This window comes from Liolophura sinensis, chromosome 6 (assembly GCF_032854445.1).
Source record: "Liolophura sinensis isolate JHLJ2023 chromosome 6, CUHK_Ljap_v2, whole genome shotgun sequence".
In the NCBI taxonomy this organism is placed as follows: Eukaryota; Metazoa; Mollusca; class Polyplacophora; order Chitonida; family Chitonidae; genus Liolophura; species Liolophura sinensis.
This window is the reverse complement of record NC_088300.1, coordinates 81,267,433-81,282,850: the sequence shown is the minus strand read 5'-3', so window position 1 is coordinate 81,282,850 and position 15,418 is coordinate 81,267,433. Positions and strand designations below refer to the sequence as shown.

The 15,418-nt window shown below is 43.3% G+C and overlaps 1 protein-coding gene across 1 annotated transcript; it reads right to left on the bottom strand.

The window, feature by feature from the left end:
• Nucleotides 1–40: 40 nt before the first annotated feature.
• LOC135466367 (secretion-regulating guanine nucleotide exchange factor-like) lies at nucleotides 41–15,128 on the bottom strand. Its single transcript, XM_064743804.1, has 10 exons — nucleotides 15,046–15,128; nucleotides 13,549–13,684; nucleotides 12,887–13,042; nucleotides 11,505–11,587; nucleotides 10,511–10,583; nucleotides 10,228–10,329; nucleotides 7,668–7,739; nucleotides 6,479–6,646; nucleotides 1,092–1,244; nucleotides 41–621 (listed from the first exon to the last, which is right to left on the bottom strand). The coding sequence occupies exons 1-10, from the start codon at nucleotides 15,109–15,111 to the stop codon at nucleotides 461–463; spliced, it is 1,170 nt and encodes a 389-aa protein (XP_064599874.1). The 5' UTR covers nucleotides 15,112–15,128; the 3' UTR covers nucleotides 41–460.
• Between the last annotated feature and the right edge of the window lie 290 nt (nucleotides 15,129–15,418).

Here is a 15,418-nt window from a genome sequence, read left to right as displayed (position 1 = left end):
CCGACAGTGGTAACTAGTCAGTGCCAATGCTGTCAGTGCGGGGCAGACAGTGGAAACTACTCGGAGGAGAACCTATCAGTGTAGGGACAGACTGTGGTAACTCCTCAGTGGGAAACCCATCAATGTAGGAACAGACAGTGGTAACTCCTCAGTGAGAAACCCATCAATGTAGGAACAGACAGTGGTAATTTCTCAGTGGGAAACCCATCAATGCAGGAACAGACATCTGTAACTCCTCAGTGGGGAACCCATTAGTGTAGGGAGAGACAACAGTAACTCCTCACTGAGGAACCCGTCAGTGTAAAAAAGTCAGGCAGCGATAACTCCAAAGTGGGGAACCTGTTTGTGTAGAGACATACCGTCGTAACTTTATCAGACAGTCCCAGGAACTACTTCCTGACTTGCAATGTTTTCAAGCAGCAGCAGCAAACCTGATGCCTGAATGTTACATTCACATTTATCAGATCTCTACCACTGCCCAGGAGTGGCCAGCTCCACAGCCAATCAGGGTGGCCTTTGTGCTCTTCAGCTGACCAATCAGAAGAGGGTATTCCACATTTCTTTCTGCTCCCTGGCCACACATACCGTGTTCTCCCCATCCCCAGGATACCAGTCTGCCATCTGCAAATAATATCACTGATAAAAACAGGATACCATTACTGATTTCTTGACTCATTTCTTTACAAAAAATCTCATATTTGGTAACATTTTTCCAATGGAAGAAGCTTATATGAGGGGGAGTATGAAGTCCCTTGTTCATATACATTTATTGCATAATAATTTCAAGCCACACGTTTTAATATGTTCACAATTCCACACCTGCCTGATATGCTTCACCCCAGGATAGGCAAGATGTGAAGACACACTGTAAAAACATTTATTAGTTATCTTCAGTGACCTGTTCATACAAAAAATATTTATTTGATTTAATTGATTGGTGTTTTACACTAGACAGAAAATAGCATGAGTAGATGTAGATGCAAGTTAAATGTTTGAGTGTACCGGTACATAGGTATATAATGATAACAGATATCTGGTACAACGAAGTGTAGAGTGTCATAGAACACCTGGTCACTGCTGATTACATGTACCTGTAACAGCCAGGTTGTGTTCAGACCCACACGCTATCTGGCTGACCCTGATCAAGTCTGGGATCCTCCCCGGAGTGTGAGAGAAGGCCTCAGTACACGGACGACCCAACTGACCGTAGTCACCTCTCCCCCAACTCATCACATAACCCGTCTCTGAGGATACAAAACATTTATACACACATGCCATGGCGGTTATAGGTCTTACTGGAGTCTACCATAATTATGGGCCATTAGCAAGTTAAATTAAACGTTGAGGTCTGTTGCAATTTCTGATGTTCAATTCGTAATGTAGGCACTTGCGGAACGAAGTTGGCCGTTGAATCCACCCCAAAACAACGGCACGTCGATTTCTGGTGTGAAATGAGAAGAGATGGGTCTTTTCGATCACTTCTGTAAGTTTCAATCAATTTCAGACTAATTGTATGCAGAAAACGTCATAAAGTATTGACATTTTTCTTTTCAATATCGCGGTATGCACGCGCGACGCATTGGGTGCATCCACAATCCGGATTGTTTCTGTGGCCACAGGCAGATGTGCACATGATATTCGCAAGCCTTGACTGGAGCCTTTCGAACCAACTGACTCAGCAGATTGTTCTTTCTACTCTACATCCATGATGACCAATGAAATCACCTGTAGTTGTCATCTAAGACCTTTTTTTGTGACCTTGTCTTTTGGCATACGGTTCTGAGATTTAAGTACACCTGACTTGCCACGCAGCACCAAGTTATTTTGACGAGGGAGAAGGAAATACTTCTGTGGTTTTCAACAACATTTCGACTCAGAAATGGATTTAAACTTGCGGGAGTGGCAATAAAGGTCCCATTCTCTTTAATGCACACCAGAAATTGGCGTGTGCAGCCGTTTCAAAGTGGATTTAAATGCCCACTGCGTCCCGCAAAGTGCCTTGTGGCATGGACGTACAGGGCTTTTTAATTCAACGATTAAACATTCAGCCAGGTAAATATTAGAAATTGCTGAAAATTGTAAACCTCAGCGTTTACTAACTGTTGTATCGCACTGGAAATTCGTTCTTAATTATATGCACAAAAGTACAGGTACAGGCCACGAAATTTAGCGCGAACGAAACGATCGTTCACGTGTCAGTTATGTGTTACGCTGATCTGTCCCCTGCAACGTTCCCACAAATGCTGCGCTTGAACTGCGTAGCGTTCAACGGGTATATTACTTTATTACAGTTACCCCACACACGGTCATGCTCAGTGACAGGTGCCACAAAATTAAGTCCTGTCAGTTGCTGGTTGATTTTGATTTCGTTTTGATGTCCGTGCATTTGCGCTGTGTCCTGCCATTTGTGTCGTCAAGTCTACAAAACTATTAACTTCGTGAAGGCCTATAGGTGACTCGCGAGAAGGCTTCCGTGTTAAAACAAAATCTTCTTTGTTATTGGGACAGTCATTTGTTTTGTTTTGTTGTTTATTTTTTTTTTTTATTTTTTACTCGTTATTCATATAAAACGGGCATCCACTGTCCCTGATCGCCCCCCCCCCCCCCCGGAACAGGTTAGCTATGACGCGCTGGGGATACGTCATGTTATGATGCTGTTTGTATGACGTCACTCTTCGCTACTCTATCGTCTGCAGCTATTCTGAAAGGAGTGCTTTATATTATTTTACTGCCGAGTTCTTGGCGATATCTCGTATGTAGAAACCATACTGATTACAGGATTCTGACCATATGATAATGAGCTTGCTTAGTGTTAGTGTTAGCGTTTATATATCCTTTTCGTAAGCTGCATTTGTGCTTTATTTATGTGTCGATGTGTTAGTGTAACGACGTTTCGCTTGTGCTAGGTAAGATGGCTGCCACCGAACAACATAGCTACAGCAAGCGGAAAGGCCAACCCTGTGCGCAAGTTGTACGAGTGATCATCACATGTTCAATGTCATTTACCTATTTCTGCATCATAACGTTACGCTATTCTGTAGACTTTTCTATTACTTTCAGTGAGATAAATGGTTCGTTCTATGCTGAATTTTGTTAGGACTTGGTTTTACCACTATTGCGCACTAGTTTTCAATGCAGCTATGTGACGATATGTTTCACTGAACTGTCGTGCAATTATATCAGACTTGCCAGATATATCTGTTAATTCAGCAGTCAATTAGGATTTCTTGTCTCTAGTACCATTTAATGGTTACTTTGCTTTACACAATTAATGTTTGTGTATTTAGGTAGACACGGATGTCTTGACTGCGTGATGAACCGGTATACTGGTCTGGATACGCCGTTTATCTCCTGGTCAACAGGGGTAATTAAGCGTTTACTGTGTATATTAGTAAATATGTATTTGATAATAACTAATAACCATCGCTTTGGGCTAACGATTCTTACATATGCATTATTCTCTAATTTACACGAATGGTTTATTGCATTTGTTTGAAATGAACATATCTGTGTTACATTACTTATGTCACATTCTGTGTTTATGTTGATAGGGTTATTCACGGGACCCGTGAATGAAATTATAGACATGAAGACCTCGCAACCACAAGTTGTGTGTGTGTTTCGTTCATTTCCCACGTCACATTATGTACACAACACATACTAGCTGGCAACATTCGTCAGTCATGTATTGTGCTCTCGGCGGGCAAGGGGTAGGTGGAGAAAGGTGACATTTAATTTGAACATAATTTAAACTTTCACGAGTCACCAACTTTCTGCAAATTTGTTATCGATGACACTACCTCGTGCCAATGGTTATATTATTTCACCCTGTGGACAAAACCATTTCATCAGAAAGGGATGGTGAGGGCTCCCTAAGCCAGCTGGCTACAATACGTTCTCAATAATTACAGACACTTGCTAACTGAGACACACTGAAAGCAAGCGGGTAGGTCAGAGAAATCTCCTGCGAAGCGCTCACCGCGAGTAACATCACCGTGCCAGCTTCCCCAGCTGGAGTATGGGCCTACCCTGGCCTAGGAAGCCAGTGTTTCCGGACAGTTTGTACACAGCAAATTTAGATGTCATTTTTCAGTATACACGCTTGTTTAAAAAAAGATTAAAATGTTGATACCGGAACATAAATCTAGTGAAAATTTATCTTTGTTCTTTCTCTTCTGAAAAGACTTACCATGCCGTTTTTCGGGTTGTGTGCTACAAACTATGCTATCCAATATTTGAAGTGGACGGTTGAGTGGCATTTACAGGGAAGCATCCAACGCCTCGCCGCATCAGGTATTATATCCGCAGGATTGTCTTGAATCTACCGACCGGCTACCCTCTTTTTGGATTAATTTTAAAAATATAGTTTGCAACATATTACCACAGGCATTTCAAGAAAAAAAGTTAGTAATACATGTACATTCATGTATATATGTCATTAAATTAGCCAAACCTGGCTTTAAACTTTACCATACAAATGCCTTCAAAACCCACCGATATACGTACCAGACGACCTTGGGAGAATATCGAGCTCTGAGGAGTGCGTTTTGCTGTAGATGGCATCGGTAATTTCACAGAAAATATATAAACAATGTTTGCTCAGAAAACAAAGTTCAAGTGGTTAGATCCAAGTGAAAAGATGACAGGCCTGATTTCCCTGTTCCGAGAATACAAACAAGGTGGATTTCATCTGGCACCTGCAGGAATCGGACATGAGAGCCTCTGGAAGGCCATTTGCAGACGCAAAACGATACATATCATATGTTCAGTGTCCTAATAAAACTCTAAGTTAAAAAGAAGACGTGTCTAATTCTCATGTGAATTTATCTACTAATCACTCTAAAGGTATGCTCAAAAGTTACGAATGATGCAGGGTATGACATGGCCTCAGTAAGGTACATTACCAGGTACCTAAACACCCATCCCTCGGAATCCTCACTCAGTTCATTCGGACTTCACTTAGTCCGAATTCACTTAGACTTCACAAAAATCAAGACCCCATACACATCTCCCGCGACAGGTATTGGTTTCAGAAATAACTATCAGATAAACTCACAACAAAAAGCAAGATTAAAATATTATAGAAATTCGCAGGTTTTATGCATGCCGCTGAAAATATATTTTTAAAGAGCTTTCCCAAATCATCAGCGGGCTTACAGGTACATAAAATGGCTAATGAATGACTCATTACCTACTGTGAAAAAACTTTTGATCCAGGTTTCATTTTCAACACCAAACACCTCTGGCCACATCAGGAGTCCCAAGAATGGACACGAACTATTAACATTGGTATTCTTAATTACATTCCAAGCCAAGATTTCCTTGTATTGGGCAAACACACATTAACTACTACAGAATTCATTGCCGAGTTGCGTCTCATTTGTAGTTTCTCCAGAATTATTTCTACCGTGCGCTCGTATAGTGTTCTACTGCCCGCCGGTTTACACAACGATGTTTAAAATAAACAATTATTTCGGATAGTCTTCGTGTAAATGCCACCAGTTGCTATGAATGACAAATTATTAGCTTTCAAATTTCGAGAATCCAAGAAGAAATTCTATTGGCCGACGTTCAGTTGAACACCGCTACATATACATACATACATACGATGCACCAACGTGTTACAAGCAAAAATTCAGGAAACGTCTGTTCTGCAATTTTGTAGTTTATGTATGTCTACCAACGTGTGCAGTGATTTAAACGTTATTGGCATGATTGAAAAACAGCCTTCCAATCACACAAGAAGTTAAATCTCTTCAAAACCCGGCAGTGTCTTTCCCCTTCTTGCAAAGCTGGTAAGGCTGACTGATGCGTGACGGAGATTACCAACTACCCGTAATTCCCTACTCACCCACAGAGAGTGTACGACTTAAAGACAATAGCACCTGCAAGGCATCATGGTATACATTTTCTAAAAATGCGTCTGAAATTATTGAGAACGCATGGTACTACACACACTACAAGTCACTAAATGTAAAAGTAATTATTAATCATCAAAAGAAAATAAAAATACTCAGGAATATAACACATGCTGGTCAGGCTTTGAAATCCATGTGATGCTCGGTGTGTGTAACCAATATGTTTTATAGTGGCTTCCTGATCCACGCTGATGTGTGCTGATCACTGTTCATACTGTGGCACCCGATGTAGCCATTGTGCTATCTGAGAATTCCGCTATATGTGTGATAGCGGACTGTACTGCTATACAACCTACTTCATACGCAAATTAATAGACTTTGGCGAAGTTACAGTAATAAAATGAAAAAATCTGCTACGAAGTACTGTACAACGTAGATGACTATCTTCACATTTTCACGGAATCTATTTGCGTGAACGACTGGTCTGTTTTCGCATCGTGGCGAAACCGATCAATCAGTTATTCAACGCTTAAAACCTGTAACCAATTTTTTGGATTTCATCAACCACAAAAACTTCCATTGCCTGAAGAAGCAGAGTATTAGGTTGGTGGGCCAATTACCTGTCTGGCACAGAATGTGTGTCCATCCACTTCTGACAGCGGAGATTTGCACGTCTCCCAGCTTAAAGGATTCCACTCTGAAGGGTTTGTTTATGGAGATTGCTGTGCTAGGTGGAAGCGAGCCTTGGCCATGCTTGTTACAACCCCAAATAAACACTTCACCCCTGTCTAACAGATGGAGAAAAATGGATGTCTGAGACACACATGGACAGACATGATTGAGAGATAGACAGAAATGATGCAGCCCAATGAGAGATGGAGAGAAATTACTTTCTAAGCGATTTAGAGAAATGGCCGTCTGACAGATGGACAGCAATGACTGTCTAAGAGATTAACAGAAATGACCGTATGAGAGATGGAGAGAAATGACCGTCTGTCAGACAAACAGAAATGACCATCTGAGAGGTGGAGAGAAATGACCATCTGTCAGACAAACAGAAATGAGAGTCTGAGAATTGGAGAGAAATGGACATCTGTCAGACAAACAGAAATGACTGTCTGAGAGACGGAGATAAATGGACATCTATGAAGCAAACAGAAATGACCGTCCTGTCAAACAAACACAAATGACCGTCTGAGAGATGGAGAGAAATGACTGTCAGACAAACAGAAATGAACATCTGAGAGATGGAGAGAAATGACCATCTGTCAGACAAACAGAAATGACTGTCTGAGAGACAGAGAGAAATGACCGTTAGAGAAAAATGAACACCTGTCAGACAAACAGAAATGACCCTCTGTCAGACAAACAAAAATGATTGTCTGAGAGACGGAGAGAAATGAAGATCTGTGAGACGAGCAGAAATGGCCGTCTGAGAGATGGTGAGAAACGAACATCTGTGAGACAAACAAAAATGACAATCTGTGAGACAAACAGAAATGACCATCTGTGAGACAAACAGAAATGACCGTCTGAGAAATGGAGAGAAATGAGCATCTGTGAGACAAACACAAATGACCGTCTGAGAGATGGAGAGAAATGACCATCTGAAAGACAAACAGAAATGACCATCTGAGAGATGGACAGAAATGACCGTCTGAAAGACAAACAGAAATGACCATCTGAGAGACGGACAGAACTGATTGTCTGAACAAGATAATGTTTGACCTGACTGACAACGAATTAGGTTAATTGTGAAATGCGATCACTACACAGTAAAAAGTTCATACAAACTGACAGCTGAATTACCTGTGAGGGCTGCAGTGTGCAGGGATCCAGCAGTCACTGAGACAGGCCGCCCAGAATCTGATGGGAAATCCACTGTAATCGAGAAACAAGTAGATTTAAAACTAGTGAGATAGAGGTAGTGAGGTAGAGATACATGTAGGGGTAGTAAGGTGGAGACAGTCAGTTAGAGATACATTTGCTAGGGTGGAGGTAGTGAGATAGAGGCAATGAGATAGAGGTAGTGAGGTAGAGGTACAGAGGAAGTGAGATACACATGGTGGGGTGGAGGTAGTGAGATAGGGACAATGAGATAGAGGTGGTGAGGTAGACAGAGGCAGTGAGAGATACATGTGGTGGGTGGAGGGAGTGAGATAGAGACAATGAGATAGAGGTAGTCGGGTAGAGACAGAGGCAGTGAGAGATACATGTGGTGGGGTGAAGGTAGTGAGATAGAGACAGAGGTAATGAGGTGGAGGCACATGTAGGGCTGGCGAGGTAGAGAAAGAGCCAGTGAGAGATACATGTGGTGGGGTGGGGGTTGTGAGAGGCAATGAGATGCAGGTAGTGCGACAGAGGCACTGAGAAATACATGTGGTGGGGTGGAGGTGTTGAGATAGAGGCAATGAGATAGAGGTAATGAGGCAGAGGCACTGAGAGATACATGTGGTGGGGTGGAGGTAGTGAGGCACAAATAAAGACAGTTAGATGGAGATAGGTAATAGTAGGGGAAGCATCTGGAATACTGACACTTATGATGTACAGTTTTGTAGACTCACCTGTGGACACCTGACTTGTTGGTTTCCCTGTACTGTCTGTCTGACTCAGCTGACCATTCCTACCACTTGTACAGACTCACCTGGAGTTGATGTGGACACTTGACCAGGTGGTTTCTCTGTCTTATGTGTCTGACTCATCTAACCTTTCCTACCACTTGTGTCTGCCTGATTCAGCTGAACATTCCTACTACTTCTGCAGACTCATCTGGAAATAGTATGAACACCTGACCAAATGGTTTTCTTGTGTTGTCTGCCTGGCACAGCTGACCATTCCTACCACTTCTGCAGACTTACCTGGAGATGATGTGAAGAACTGATCAGGTGGTTTCCCTGTGATGTCTGTCTGCCTCAGCTGACCAGTCCTACCACTTCTGCAGACTCACCTGGAGTGAGTGAGTGCTTGGGGTTTAACGTCATAGTCAACAATTTTTCAGTGATATGACGACGAAGGAATCCTTAGGGTGCATGTATGTGTAATGTGCCTCCTTGTAGCAGGATGCATTTCCACCGCTCTTTAATCTAGTGCTGCTTCACTGAGACTACTTACCGAAGGCAAGTAAGCCGCCCCGACTGAGCCATTATACTAATACGGGTCAAACAGTCGTTGCACTATTCCCTTCATGGTGAACGCCAAGCGAGGAAGTTACAACTTCCTCTTTTAAAGTCTTAGGTGGGACTCGATCAAGGATTGATCCTGGATCTATCGGTCCCGAAGTGGACACTCTACCAACTGTGCTATCCAGGCTGGTCGACTCACCTGGCGATGGTGTGGACACTTGACCAGGTGGTTTTCTTGTGTTGTCTGTCTGACTCAGCTGACCATTCCTACCACTTGTACAGATTCACCTGGAGACAGGGTGAACAACTGACCAAATGGTTTCTCTGTGTTGTCTGACCCAGATGACCTTTCCTACCACTTGTACAGATTCACCTGGAGATGGGGTGAACACCTGACCAGGTGGTTTTCTTGTGTTGTCTGTCTGACTCAGCTGACCATTCCTACCACTTGTACAGACTCACCTGGAGATGGTGTGGACACCTGACCAGGTGGTTTTCTTGTGTTGACTGTCTAACTCAGCTGACCATTCCTACCACTTGTACAGACCCACCTAGAGATAGTGTGAACAACTGACCAAGTGGTTTCCCTGTGTTGTCTGACCCAGATGACCTTTCCTACCACTTGTACAGACTCACCTGGAGAAGGGGTGAACACCTGACCAGGTGGTTTTCTTGTGTTGTCTGTCTGACTCAGCTGACCATTCCTACCACTTGTACAGACTCACCTGGAGATAGTGTGAACAATTGACCAAGTGGTTTCCTTGTGTTGTCTGACCCAGATGACCATTCCTACCACTTGTACAGACTCACCTGGAGATGGGGTGAACAACTGACCAAATGGTTTCCCTGTGTTGTCTGACCCAGATGACCATTCCTACCACTTGTACAGACTCACCTGGAGATAGGGTGAACATCTGACCAGGTAGTTTTCTTGTGTTGTCTGTCTGACCCAGATGACCTTTCCTACCACTTGTACAGATTCACCTGGAGATAGGGTGAACACCTGACCAGGTGGTTTTCTTGTGTTGTCTGTCTGACTCAGCTGACCATTCCTACCATTTGTACAGACTCACCTGGAGATGGTGTGGACACCTGACCAGGTGGTTTTCTTGTGTTGACTGTCTGACTCAGCTGACCATTCCTATCACTTGTACAGACTCACCTGGAGATAGTGTGAACAACTGACCAAGTGGTTTCTCTGTGTTGTCTGACCCAGATGACCTTTCCTACCACTTGTACAGACTCACCTGGAGATGGGGTGAACACCTGACCAGGTGGTTTTCCTGTGTTGTCTGTCCAGCCCAGCTGACCTCTTCTGCCACTTCCCCAGGTGTAGAGAATACCACTGGCTAACAGAATAGAACAGATGTCAGGGAGACCACCAAATTTAATCAGCAGATACAACACTTACAAAACATAACACTCATATAAACCTTTAAAATATAATATCTGAATACTTTTTCAAATTTACCAGAATTAATATGTATCAAATTTTACAAAAAAATATATTGTTTATTGCTGTACCTGTACCTGTTACAGCTGCAGCATGTCTCAAGCCTGCTGCCACATCAGTTAGCGGTTCAGTAATAACATCCACAAGCCTCTAAAACAAATGTAGATTACATAAAAAATCCTTATTACTTTTCCAGCATATCAGAAGCCACATAAAAATGTGACATTGTGAAAACAAAAGTATGTCAGAAGGACATAGACCCCCATTAATACTTCCATTTTTCAGGAGGGACAAATGTAATTCTGTGTATTTTAGGGTGTAAAGTCATTTTTTGCTGCTAGCCTACCGTTTTTGATATACAGGTGCATGCTTGATATCAAAATGATGGAAATTGTCTAAGCTTTGGGCAGGTATGAGTTTTAATGATGATAGTTTGAAATTCTGGGTGAGACGACACAAGAAGACAGGTGGTGATGAGTCTGCGAGTGACGCCCCCTTGACATTGCTAGGCACCCGTCTCAGCTGCCAGCATAGAAAAGTCCAGATTTTGACGGTCAACCTATGTCAAGATTTTTATTGCTTCTTTCTCACAGACTGGGCCAGGTATGAACCAAGGCTTATTGGCCATGGAATGTTTGGGACTGAGCTACAGCGCTAAACGTTAACACTGTCGCTTATGGAAGACTAATGGGGTCTGTGGCCAGAATCAGAGACAGAACATAAAAGCACTCAGCTAAGGGAGATAACTCTCTGCATTATTTATCACTTCCCATTTCACAGTAAATTTGAAAAATACATGCAATATGCCAATTCTTATCTGGCTGTACGTGGGAAGGTCTACCACCACCCTGCAGATGATTGTGGGTTTCCCCCGGGCTCTGCCTGGTTTTCTCCCATCAGAAAGCTTGTCAGTAAGCTTTTTAACATGTTACAAGGGTTTATCACGGAATGCTTTTGGAATTCTGTATGTCACTTATAATGAATGAAAGGACATTAATTTTTCAATAATTTGTGTGTTACTCTCATATAGATATTAGTATTATAAAGAGCATCTTATACTGAATGACTCACAGGATAGCTTATATGCCCCTTCACATCAGGTAATCCCAGCTGGCCAAACGTGTTTGAACCCCACCCATACAAAAAGCCACCCTCTGAAACATTCAACATCAATAAGTCACATCATTTCTCACTTAAATTAAAAACATAATCATGGAAATCATCAATGGTTTTAGTTACATTTAACTCCCTGACATTCAACCTGTTTCATACCTGTGAGAGTCAGTGTGAAGTCTCATCCACCCACGGCCTTAAGCACCTTACCTCCCTCAGTTGGTGTCCCCTAACTCCCTGACATCCAACCTGTTTCATGCCTGTGAGAGTCAGTGTGAAGTCTCATCCTCCTACGGCCTTAAGCACCTTACCTCCCTCAGGTGGTATCACCTAACTCCCGGACATTCAACCTGTTTCATGACTGTGAGAGTCAGTGTGAAGTCTCATCCTCCCATGGCCTTAAGCACCCTACCTCCCTCAGGTGGTGTCACCTAACTCCCTGACATTCAACCTGTTTCATACCTGTGAGAGTCAGTGTGAAGTCTCATCCACCCACGGCCTTAAGCACCTTACCTCCCTCAGTTGATGTCACCTAACTCCCTGACATCCAACCTGTTTCATGCCTGTGAGAGTCCGTGTGAAGTCTCATCCTCCTACGGCCTTAAGCACCTTACCTCCCTCAGGTGGTGTCACCTAACTCCCTGACCTTCAACCTGTTTCATGACTGTGAGAGTCAGTGTGAAGTCTCATCCTCCCATGGCCTTATGCACCCTACCTCCCTCAGGTGGTGTCACCTAACTCCCTGACATTCAACCTGTTTCATACCTGTGAGAGTCAGTGTGAAGTCTCATCCACCTACGGCCTTAAGCACCTTACCTCCCTCAGGTGGTGTCACCTAACTACTTGACATTCAAACTGTTCCACAAGAGGATGGGCATGCCTATAAGAGCCAGTATAAAGTCTCATCCTCCCATGGCCTTAAGCACCTTGGTTCCCTCAGGTGGTGTCACCTAACTACTTGACATTCAAACTGTTCCACAAGAGGATGGGCATACCTGTAAGAGCCAGTATGAAGTCTCATCCTCCCATGGCCTTAAGCACCTTGGTTCCCTCAGGTAGTGTCACCTAACTACTTGACATTCAAACTGTTCCACAAGAGGATGGGCATACCTATAAGAGCCAGTATGAAGTCTCATCCTCCCATGGCCTTAAGCACCTTGGTTCCCTCAGGTGGTGTCACCTAACTACTTGACATTCAAACTGTTCCACAAAAGGATGGGCATACCTGTGAGAGCCAGTATGAAGTCTCATCCTCCCACGGCCTTAAGCACCCTACCTCCCTCAGGTGGTGTCACCTAACTACTTGACATTCAAACTGTTCCACAAGAGGATGGGCATACCTGTAAGAGCCAGTGTGAAGTCCCATCCTCCCACAGCCTTAAGCACCTTAGCTCCCTCAGGTAGTGTCACCTTGGTCAGAGTCAGAACATCCTGGCTGTGCCCCACCCCCAGCTGACCTCTGCTGTTAGAACCACATGTGAACAGCTTGCCTGACTCTTTCAACACACAAAAAACAATTCTGATATTTACTTATTTACTTTTCAATAATTTTCACTAATACAGTGGCAATTAGTTTTTTGAATGGAGGAAATAAGATTGCCTAGAGTAAACCACAGGTCTCTGGCAAGTTACTGAGGGTTTTCCCTAAATGCAGGACATTGGTGAAATGTTGTGCTAGAAAACAGAAATACGTCCTGCCAGTTGATGAGAGTTGTAGTTGCTCTGTCCTTGTGCTAGCTGGATTCTCATCAGCCACAATCATAGTCTTCAGCTGGTTCTCATTAAAGTATAATCTGCATGCAGATTTCCATGAACTTTAACTTCAAACATTAAAACAAACATTACATTACCCAGAGACTACAACGTGGGAGAAAGTCTGTCCTGGTATGAAACTAAAGGTGTTTTCAACAAAATGCAAAACCAAGTTTACTTCTAGCTATTGGTGTCTACTTCTATGATGTTTTTGTGTGTTCTATCAGATAATGACAACTTGTCAGAATACCTGTGACCAGCAGGCTGTGCCCACCTCCTCCTGACAGCTCTACTGCTTGTGAGGGCATGAATGGAAGGGTTATCTCCCCTGGCTCACACTTTTCCTCACACCTACCCGTGGACAACTGGCCATAGCTGTTAGCTCCCTGCAGAGCATGTGGAATATAACAAACAAGGTAAACTATTTATTAATTTGGTACTTGCAAAAGACAGGATACTCCGACACCCTATCCAGTAACATTATAGTGTCACTGGGCCAACCAGTCTTGCTCTTTTCAGTCAGTGCTGAGCGCAAATGAGGCAGCAATACCATCTTTGAAGTCTTTGCTTTGACCTGACCTGTTTCAGGTTTGATCCCAGGTCTCCCAACTTTGAGTGAGTGAGTGAGTGTTTGGGGTTTAACGTCGTAGTCAACAATTTTTCAATCATATGACGACGAAGGAATCTTTAGGGTGCATGTACGTGTAACGTGCCTCCTTGTAGCAGGACGGATTTCCACCGCTCTTTTATTTAGTGCTGCTTCACTGAGACAACTTACCGAAGGCAAGTAAGCAGCCCCGCCCGAGCCATTATACTGATACGGGTCAACCAGTCGTTGCACTATCCCCTTCATGCTGAACGCCAAGCGAGGAAGTTACAACTTCCTCTTTTAAAGTCTTAGGTGTGACTCGATCAAGGATTGATCCTGGATCTACCGGTCCCGACCCAACTTTGAGGCAGGTGCTTTAGCAGTCAGTACTCAAATACAATGCATTGCCAGTGGTAGTTGTGAATGAAGGTGTCACTCTCATTTGAAGAAAATATCCTTCTGCAGAAACTACATATGACACATTGCACCTCAGTTCCCACAGTAAGTCTCGTACCTGTAAACTAGCATTCACGTCTAGGAGAGGTAGGTTACAGGATAGTATTCCATCTGGCCAGGCACGTCTAAAGTTGTAGCCTACTTGAATAAATTCATTCTTCCCAGCTCTATCCAGTTTCATCCAACCATAATGTTGTCAGCTGTCGTACAGGTGAAATATTCTTGAGCATGGTATAAAACACCAATCAAATAAACACATAAATGAATAAATTAGTACATACTTCTGCGTGCTGAGGTGTACTCTGCATAATCAGATAAGCGTTTGTGTGCGTGACTATGATAAACTTTTGAGTTTGATGTAAATTTGCGTCAATTTGTTAACTGATTTACCTCTATCATTGGGCTACTTTACACAATGCTTAAATTTCCCAGAAACTGGACATTAAATGACCAGCAATGACACATTGGCTCGATGCAAGGCACTGAGAGAGCCTGTGTGACCGCACACATTTTCAACTAAAATGAATTACATTCAGTTCACTGTTTATTACACATGCACGGAATTTGTGAAGAGTTGTAAGGCTCAGGATGATTCTGTCCACCTTCACTACACTGACGGATGATGCCTTCCTTTTCACGTTAACTTCGTGAACGTTTTTGTGAAGGTTCAGCAGTCTCGAGGCCTTGCCTAATATGTCTCACCCATGAGTATACTGCCATGACAGCCCTGCTCTCATTCCCTGGGGTACTAGCTGTAAGCGCTGCCATGTCGGTCACCCTCACCTCTGTACATTGCTGAATGAGCAGCCTCAGCTAGCTACGTCAACGCTCGCGACAGGATTGGCGTGAGCCAGGCGATATTGACATGCCATTCCATCTATCAATCACCCCCCTGCGACACGGAATTTTTAATTTCCAGAGGATTGATTCTACATTGCTAATCTCCGGCTGCTAAGTTGTTCAGAGTCCTAAAAACATTTCTAAGCATGTTCAACCTATCATTGATAAGAACTGATGAGGGAAGGTAGCAATTCTATGAATAAGTGTGTCGGCTATCACACAGGGGCCGGCTTTC

Bases quoted from the DNA above. Each gene is read 5' to 3' on its own strand.
- LOC135466367 (XM_064743804.1), bottom strand. From the start codon at position 15,111: ATGGCAGCGCTTACAGCTAGTACCCCAGGGAATGAGAGCAGGGCTGTC. The intron at 13,685-15,045 runs GTGAGACATATT...CATGCTCTGCAG, and splicing joins TCATGGCAGTATACTCATGG to GGAGCTAACAGCTATGGCCA. The intron at 6,647-7,667 runs GTAATTCAGCTG...TCCATCTGTTAG, and splicing joins GCACACTGCAGCCCTCACAG to ACAGGGGTGAAGTGTTTATT.